This window comes from Caloenas nicobarica, chromosome 5 (assembly GCF_036013445.1).
Source record: "Caloenas nicobarica isolate bCalNic1 chromosome 5, bCalNic1.hap1, whole genome shotgun sequence".
NCBI classification, from domain to species: domain Eukaryota; kingdom Metazoa; phylum Chordata; class Aves; order Columbiformes; family Columbidae; genus Caloenas; species Caloenas nicobarica.
Window position 1 is genome coordinate 28,379,778 of NC_088249.1, and position 9,822 is coordinate 28,389,599.

Here is a 9,822-nt window from a genome sequence, read left to right on the forward strand (position 1 = left end):
TACCAAGTGTCATTAGTTTAAGAGATCCCCTTTGATATGCACAGTGCTACAGCTTTAGGACGTGTTGACGAGTTCAGTATGAAATAAGTTACATTTTCCCTGCATTTATAATTCATTTTCATTTTAGGAGTTTTTAGTGTGCACATACTATCCTTTAGCTATAGACAATTTAAAACACTTCTCAAAAACTCACAAATCACATTTCAGACTAGACATATTGTATCACACAGATAACACTTAAATGTTCATATTTGTTATCTGAATTGCATTTCAGTGATGCTTAAACTAATTTTATTTCATGTGAAACTTAAGTATAAAATTGTTAACAGTGCCAAAATCAAATAATTATCATATTACTGGCTCTCAACCTATTTGCTAGACCTGAGGCTCTCTGCAAATAACAATACTTCCACAAATTTATGTGCAACAACTTGTTGATCCTCAGACCTAAACTTAATAGTGTGTCTTTAAAGTTGTTTCCACTGAGCTATATGCCATAGTTTAGAATCAGATGTCTAATTTCGTAAACATTCATACACCCACACATGAAAGGTATAAAATTATGTCAGAGAAATTTGTTTCATGAAGCTTAACTGTTAAACATGTCGAAGAATTCGTCTCAGAAATCTCTCTGTGAATTTAAGTCATTAAATCCTTTTACCTCTTCTGAATAACAGCCCTCATAAATTTGCACAACAACCCTTCACTTGAAGTATCGAGATCATATCTTGCCTGCAAGTAAAACAGCTGAACAAAGTTGCAGTCATCTTCTCCAATTAAGGTTTTATTTTCACCTGTTGAGTATAAGAGTGTTCTCTTGTGGCTAACTTCTGTCAAGATAATGCAGTCTAAGCAATATTTCCAATAGGAGCTTCATCTATACATCCTTCTGTAAAGGTTGTCACTAACATTTTCTGTGACCATTCGTAAAATATCAATTATGGTAACACGATGAGGTTCAATGATTCTCCAAGTTGTCTTATATACATAGTTGTCTGTACAGTCTAGAGATTCAGACTCTAGGAAAAATTCACCTGTGCACCTAGTTAAAGGTGGTTTAGACAGCATAGCTGAAAAGCTCAAATGCAGAAGCAAGGTATGTTGACAGAAGCCACAGAATAATAGAACCATTGAGGGTCATCAAACCAAAGGCAAGAAGAAAGAATAGCCTTGTTTATAATGCTACAGAAAGATGTCATAGATTAAGTACTTCAACAGTGCTGCTGGCATTGAATAAGTCCTTTTACGGACTATGATAAAGACAGTTCTGAGTTCCAAATTGCAAGAAACTGAACTTACTGAAGTTATCTTCCAGATTCAGCCATATTTTGAGTGACTTATTTTAACACCTGAAAAAAAATTGATTTTTGCTCTTGAAAGGAACTGATAAAGGAAAAAAAATGTTGAAAAATACTCAGAAAAGTCATTTGGTCCAGCCTTCATCATTCAGTATTTATTCAATAAAAGCTACTGAATTCAAAACGAGGGGATAAGAGCGAAAGTCTTCTACAGTACGCTGATTTTACATTTTTTCAAAATGCTTGTAATTGAATTTAAAAAAGCAATAACCTATATGTAACTGCAGATATATTGGAAACTAATACCCTTTAATAACTTACTTTGATAATTCGTTACAGTCTTCTCTTATCCAGAATTTAAAGTACAAGGAAAAAAGCAACTAAAAATTATTTGCGCCACCCACCCCTCCAAAAAAAAGTGGAAACAGAGATAGCAAAAGGATGATATTTGACCTCTATCCAAAATTCATGAAAATTTTGTTGTAGGAGTCAGGAGGAAAGATGAAAGATCCAGTCAAGAGACATCTGAGACTGACCCAGGTATCCTGGCAAAAGATGATTGAAGTCTCTCTACTTGGAAAGAGAGAAAAGTTCAGTGGTCTGCAAAGATTCAAAGATACTATCATAGTATAAAATGTGTTTGTTTCTATGTCAATATAAATTGTCCAGACATTTAAGCCACAAAGTGGTGGTGGAGTGCGTTACTCCCCAAAAAATTAGAAGTTAACAGACATCACAAATACAGAAGATTATACTAGATCATCCAAAATGACAGTTTTTTTCAAAAAGGTAGAAAGCAGTCACCAATGAGTTAAAACAGTAGACCCTTCCCTCAGAAGGTTAAAGGATATAAAGTAAAGCAGAAGAATAGGAGTTGAATCCAAGCAGGATTTCAGGAGGATTCCAAGAATTTGCTGTAAAAGCGAGCATGTTTTATTCAGAATAAAAAAGCTAAATGGATCATGAAATCATCTCAGCAGGTTAACACAATACAAGGACAGAGAGAACACTTTTACATTTGCCTGCAGTAAAATTTTTTTTTTTTTCATCTCTTTCACAATATTTGCAATTGGTAACAGCTACACTGAATGTGTTAGAGAGATGTAAATGTATCTTAGCACAGCTTGAGTTAAGAGTGATGACCAGATAAATAACTAATATTAGGCATTCTGGACTCCAGAGAGTTATGATTCATGCATCTAGCTTACTGAAGCACTCATGTGAAGCTGAGTTTTCCAGGAAATTTCCCAAGGGACAACATAAGACAAGCCTTCCACTCATGCTGCATGGCTAGTTCTGAGAAAGGGCATTGCAAAAGTGAGAGAAGCAAGTATTTTCAAAGTGTCAGTGGTGACTAGTAAAGCCCTAAGTCACACAGCACAAAAAGAGACTGCCAGCAAACACCAAAATCCCCAGGGGACAAGCCAAAAAAAGAAGAAATAACACTTGATTACAGAAAGAGCAGAAGCACAGACAGATCTGCAACAGAAACACAGAACAAATATTCACAAGAGAAGAGATGATCTGTTCACTGAGCAATTTTTCCAAGGAATAACACAAAAAGTCTGCTATGGCCTAGATCCTCAAACCAGCCCTATCACCACGAGTCAACTGAAATCAACTTTAGGCACCCGAAATGAATAGAAAGCTGCCTGAAAATGGAATTGGGCCTCTCCTGGCTGCAGAAAACAAACTATGAGAGAAGGAAAAACTGTTGCCTTCTACATTTGCAGTTTAAAAATTACATTCAGAAACTATTGATATAGACCATTAGCCTGAGTCTGTATCATTCATTTTTGTTTTTATGATTTGGACAAAGGAGTATAGAGAAGGCTTCTTAAATTTGCAGATGACAACAGTATGTGTGCTTGAGGGATACACTTCAAACATACCAGAAGCTTCAGACCATGAAAAAGTCATGGATACATAGGAGAAATGCGAGATTTTTTTTAAAAGTTCAATAATGAACAAAGGCAAAATCCTACATGCAAAATTTCACAGATAAAATGGATAACAGAGGTAAAAAACCCATACTGTAGCAATGGTGTTTCAGAATTACAGTGAATCACAAGCTGAACATGAATCAACCATCTGCTGCTGTTGTGAGAATAAAAAAAAAAGGTAAATACTAAACTGAGATTCCTCCATGTTATTCTATTGTCCTTTTTTACATTTGTATTCATTTGTATTCTTCCTAGTCCCAAACAATCTCCAGGTGCTACAGTGATTGCTTACATGGAAAAAAAATCATTAGGAAATTATTTTATGAACCATTGATGCTTGCTGCTTCATCAATAAACTCTAAAAATGAGAAAACTGTGAGGAATGCTATTCATACACTGACCTCCATTTGGAAACAAAAATTTTAGTGGACGTGTGAGCGTGAGTTATATGTACAGAATATTCTCATTCTGTAAGCAGGCACAAATCAGTCGTGCTTGTGCTCTGAGCCAGCCCAAAGCTGTTTGCAAACACCACCCACAAGCTCCACAGCTCTTCAGTTTCAGCTCAGCTGTGCGCTGATACAGCCACAAGCAATTCCAGATCAGAACTGGCACCTAGTCCAGCAAGATATGTTGTCTGCCTGCAGACATACCTTTCAGGTGTACTCGTTAAAAACCTACTGCATGTTGTGGACATAGTCCATTCTCTCATCAAAAGCTGGCAATGACTACCCCAAATCTTTCAGAGAAGTGGCAGGACCATAAAAACCTCAAGATCAGCTTTCTACTGGGTTAGGACTGATTACGGTACAATTGCTCTACGGTTAGTGCTAGCACACAGAGTTGTATTTTAAGACAGCTTACAGCTCCAGTCCTAAAATAAACACAAATAAAATACCATCATGGTGAGTATGAAGGAGGACTACATTCACATACCCAGCCCTCAGAATGCAGCTCTGAAGACAGCTCAGTCTGAAGAGATAACATTTGCCTGCTATTTTTGGAGACGGTTTGCTGCCTTCAAAAGCTGCTTTAGCTGCTGCAGCAAACCAAGCCATGCAAACCAACATACACATACAGATCCAGACACTATTTATTTGAATTTCACCTTGGATTTCCTTAGTATCTTTAAAGATTCAAGACCAAAACTTAAAAAATGGGACCAAGACAGAGATAATTGTTTAAAGATACTTGTGTTCAGTTGATGGGTTGGGGGAAGGGAGATTGTTACTCTTCTAGTTTACACAAAACAGATTTTTGGGGAACAAAGTCCAGGCTTGCTAATGCATTTTCTTGCTGGGGGAAAAAATGGTTAATTTATTGGCTGTGACTGTCCAAATCTTACCATGTCATATTTCTTACCAAAGCCCAGATCTGAAAAAAAATTCTGCACATTTAGTCTCACCTGAGTTTAATCTTCAACATAACCTTTACATGACTGAAAAGCAGACAGTAGACCAGCTTTCTATCCTACTGACTCTGAAACTTGCTTAGTTTTCAAATGAGCAGCCATGCTTATTGGGACATGAATTTGTGAGTTTTAGGTACTGAAGCCCATTAAAATCAATGGGAATATTTCTTGGCACTTCTGAGATGTCCTGTCAGGTCACTGTTAGTGTTATATTGGACTGTTGAATTAAGCAATTAGTAAATCATGTTGAAAAAAATCTGAGAATGGTACAGTTTATATTATTTCCCTTAAAATTATTTATTCACTTTTTAACACAGGCTGTCCAGACATGCTGCAGCAGTTATGAAAAGCCCTTTTACTTTACCAGTAGGAGAGTCGAGCAAACCACCTTCACTGAAAAATCTGCAACATAAAATCCATCCTACCTTCAGCTGTACTAGATGCACATCTACATGCTTGCTATCCGAGTCCTGCTGGACAGAGTAGGTCAGATCCCTGACTCTTTCAGACGTCATCCGAAGCCAGGTCTCAATTTCTGGTAAGTGGAGAACAATCTTCCAGTCAGCCCCAGTGTGCAGAGGAGGAGGCTTTTCATACTGCTGGCCAGAATCAAGCTCCTTCATAACATCCTCTTCCCCTTCTCGATCCACTGTAGGAGTCATGTTTATGAGCATGGGAGATGCATCAGACGGCATGGGATCCAGTTCTTGTGTCCTCATGGGAGAAAGTGCTACATCCATGGCTAGCATGGGAACATCTAAACCATAAATCTTTCCAAAATAGCTGCAAAGATAAAAAGAAGAGAGACTGCTGTAATGAGACCAAATTTTGCAACAAAAATGTCCACAAGACAAGGAGTAAATGGCAATGTCTGAGAGGTACCATACTTCTAAATAAATTCTTCATCCTGCAAATCTACACTAGAAGTTCAAGAACAAATAGATTTTTCAATTTAACTTTGTTGATTTGAACAAACAAGTTATTTGAGAAAATTATAAATATTGCATTTCTCTCATTGTAGACAGTCGCCTTGGAAGTGGCAGTTTTCATTATTGAAAAATATGTTCTGGTTTTCTATAACTGTAACATAAATAAACTCAGCATTGACAAAAGGTAGCAGAACTCTACTGACCCCTGCAAGTTCATGTAGGACTGGCATTTGTAAACAAGCATCTATTAGAACATACTCCTTGGTCTGAAATTTACGACTAAACACAAAGTATCTCAAGTTTTATTCAAATTTCCCAATTGTCCACTTGACTGTTGATCACATACAACAAAAATTTTGAAGGCATATTTGAAGCAACGATTGAGGACAGTTGATCTATACTAGGCAGATTCTTGTTTGGGAGTTTAAATTCTTGTAGTTTTGTCAGATTAAGAACTGTTGTAATAAGCAACAACTCTATAAAAACTTATAGATAAGAACTCTAACTGTCAAAATATGTATCTAAAATGAAAACATCATTTTACAAGAGTGGCTTTATGAAAGTCCAAAAGCTGTGTCATCAACATAACATTACAAGGTTCACTGGAAAAAGTAAGTAAAACATTTTCCTTTGTACCTCTTTCTCTGTACACTCTGTTTGCAATACATGAGGCTGCTTAAACCCTGTGCCCCAGAAAAGAAAACTTCTCTGTTTAACAGCATGCACCTGGTTTGGAGCTAAGTATCTACAACCATTATGAAAACTTTAATTCAGTAGGAGATGTATTTTTTACCTAATTTTGGAGGGACTTAAATTTGACATATGCCTGCTTTTGACATAAAACTAAAATTTATACCAGCAGTTACTTTCTTCTTCAATGTTTTACAACTGTAAGTGATATTCAGTAAGTCTACATTAAGAGAATTAGGAAAACTGAGTCATTTTAAAGCTGTTTTTATTTTGTTATAACCAGTGCATTTTACATTTTAACAACTTCTGCTTGTATTCCTATTCCATAGTGTTTAGACTGCAAAATAACTCAGTTATGCAGATATGAATTTGGGCAAGATTCCACATTTTTACAGTTTGACTTTCTTTTCTATAAAGGCTGAATTTTAGCATTTAGCACTATAGCTATGAGACTGCAGAAAATAAACCAGTGCCTTTCGCTATTACGTAAGCTACACTTTGACTACTGAGTTATATTTCTAAATATTTCCATCAGACTCTCAGCATTCAGAGACTACTCTTGCAGGCAGTGAGAGCACAAGCAAAGTATCCAAACATCAGTCTCATAGCCAGGAAGGACAAAAAAAAATTCCATTTAATGTTAATTTCATCTTATTTCCCACCCTGCCACTACTTAGTAAATTATGTTTCGTATGTCTATCATCCTCAAAAAACAATATTTAGAGCTGGCATTAAGCTAGTAAATATTAATTTGGCACTTCAGGAGAAAATTTTTTATCAGTGCATTCAAGGAAAGAGAATGAAATAAGATTTCAGCCATTCTCAGTGCCTGCTGTACATTTTCCAACTCTTTTAGTTGAACACTTTGGAATTAAAAAGTGTCATCCAAAAAACTCTGCAGCAAGACATTATGAAATTAAAATTTCAGGATTCTGAGTATTTTTTAAATCCATGTATTTTCGCTACGTGTTTTTCAACTTTGACTCTTGCCATACATACACAAAATACATCACTAGACAAAACACTGAATTTGAAAACATTTGTTCTCTTAGACACTGCTGCTCATAGCCACGGTTTTAAAGCATATGAATGAACTGTTCTAACAGCCAAAACTATCTTGTTCATTTAAGCATATTCTTTACATTTTTTTCTCTTGAAAATGAAATTTTGGTGCAGCACACGTGGTCCTTATTTCTGCATGTTTATCATGAATAAATAAACATGCCTACCAGCAAGATATTTGGTCCCGAATCATTAAATGATACAAAAAAAAAATAAACCCCACAAAACACCACAAACTGGCAGTCTGTACAAGTTTTTCAACATGACTCAGCTCTAGTAAGGACATTAAAGCAATTAGCAGACAGAAATTAAAACATGCTCCTGCAGAAGCAAACAAAAGCTAGCCCACACTGCATGCAGAGCGTAGATGTAGTTTTGATACACTGAATTTGCAATTAGCATCCATTAGGAACCTGCTGACCTGTTTTTTGTTACGATGTGCTTGACTCTATATGCTGGCTCTCCAGCATTACGGCTAATGCCTCCTTAATCCTAGTTGCTCCTAAAGTCAAGTCCTTCGAAGCCTTTTCTTTCTGCCAGATCACAAATTGCAACACTTCAAGTAAAAATATGTGGAGAAACTTTAAAATAGATCATTCTTTCCACATTCTTAACGAAAAAAACAAAGGAAATAAAACGCACTGTGGATACTAATTAGCAAGGTCTGGGAAAGCTTTAAAAAAACACAAATAGTTGAAAGGAGAAACTGTTGCAGCTAGAAATTACTGAACCAGAACACTAGGACACAGATTCATTAAATTGTTTCTTGGCAGAATGAACAGGTAGCATCATCCAACTATGCTGCAAGAAAGGAAAACTGAAAGATTTTCCTGGGCTCCCCGAGCAGGCTGGCACTGAAGCGGCACGTTCGTGGGAGTGCTCCTGAAATCAGTGGAGAACCAGTAAGCTCCACCCCACCATCCCTCCCCTGGCTCCTCCGCAACTGTGGCGAAGCAACGTAATTCCCCTGTCACGCCTGCTGTGACCCATGAAATGCGCTGGCAAGGTGCCGAGAGAGCAGCTTCTGTCACCCTCCTGCACTGGATGTGAAAGGAAAACAGGAAAATCCCCACCACAGAGGTGTTTGTATGAAGTTCTAATGTTGAAACATTAAATAGCAAACAACAAGGCCCAGCAGCAACAACAGCAAACCTCACAGACATATCTACTTTAAGCAATTCAGGAGTTAATAGGACTTGTCAAAATGCTTTTGATCAGAAGTAGATTTTGCTTTGTGGATTGCTGACCACATGCAAGGGAAGACTTGCATATTGGGCTCAGCTCTGCCATTGCCAGCATAAGAAAGACAGGGACCTGCTTGAGCCGATCCAGAGCAGGGCCACAAAGGTAATCAGAGGGCTGTGGAGCACCTCCCTGTAAGGACAAGCTGAAATAGTTTGGGTTCTTTAGCCTGGAGAAGAGAAGGCTTCAGGGAGACCTTATAGCAGCCTATCAGTACCTAAAGGGGGTAAGGTGGAGAGGGAATCTTTATCAGGGAGTGTAGTGATAGGACAAGGGGTAATGGTTTTAAACTGAAAGAGAGTAGATCTAGATTAGATGTTAAGAAGGAATTCTTTACTGTAAGGGAGGCGAGGCACTAGAACAGGCTAATAAAAACTTCATCTCTCAATATTTTCAGGGTATAGCCATGTTTTTGTCATGAGAATCAGAGTGAGTTATGATGATGCCATTATTAAAAAAAACAAAACAAAACAAACACCACCAAAACCCACGCTCCCTCAAATTACTTGTTTCTGTCATTTCTGAAGCTACTGGTTCATTTCACTGAAAGGTCACATTATGAACTACACGACACTGCTACAAGGCTTGTAGTCTTTCTGGTTGGAGAAAAAAATAGATTGAGAGTAATTTTTTTGTCTTGTGTTAGTTCTTTATATACAGTTCTATATTTTCATGGATACTTGTATAAAAGGTGAGAGATCCTGTGTAAGCACATGCACACATATGCTTTCTATCTTCATCTTTAGCAAGTGCATTATGCCTAACAGATGGCTGATTACCTTCCACTAATCACATAGGCAATCTCGCTTTCCCCTGGTTTTCCGCTCAATCAGATGCTAACACTTTTATGCAAAATGTAGAATGTGTGTGTCAACCACAATACAGTTCATCAATCACCACAAGCCTGGAAAAACATCTCTCACTCATTCTACTCCCCAATTATTCACATTTTCCTCATTTATAAAGTGCAGGCCATATTCACTCTGCCAGCTATCAGATCATCCACGTTTTCCTCCAGCAGCAGTCTGCTACTGTCAAACAAAGATTCATTAAGCATTTTAAGCCCATACAGTATTCCAAGCATTGATCAGTGGTGCAGACACTGGGTCGAGTGAATGTTAATGAGCTCTAATTTTTCTTGCTGTCACATATTATTAAAATCAGCCATAAGCCCTATATAGCCACCTGTCTGTCAATGAAAAAATTTGTTTCGTTCTCCAAAATGGCCCAAAAACCCAGAGAAAGTC

At 37.3% G+C, this 9,822-nt stretch overlaps 1 protein-coding gene across 2 annotated transcripts in view; it reads right to left on the reverse strand.

Moving 5' to 3' along the window:
- Nucleotides 1–8,159, reverse strand: part of AKAP6 (A-kinase anchoring protein 6) — a 233,361-nt gene extending 225,202 nt beyond the window's left edge. For both annotated transcript variants that reach the window (XM_065635372.1, XM_065635371.1), the window contains exons 1-2: nucleotides 7,755–8,159; nucleotides 5,078–5,435 (exon numbers count right to left, since the gene is read on the reverse strand). In XM_065635372.1, the coding sequence (XP_065491444.1) occupies nucleotides 5,078–5,401 (324 nt within the window). In that variant the 5' untranslated portion in view covers nucleotides 5,402–5,435; nucleotides 7,755–8,159. The remainder of the gene's footprint in view (nucleotides 1–5,077; nucleotides 5,436–7,754) is intronic.
- Nucleotides 8,160–9,822: the final 1,663 nt, after the last annotated feature.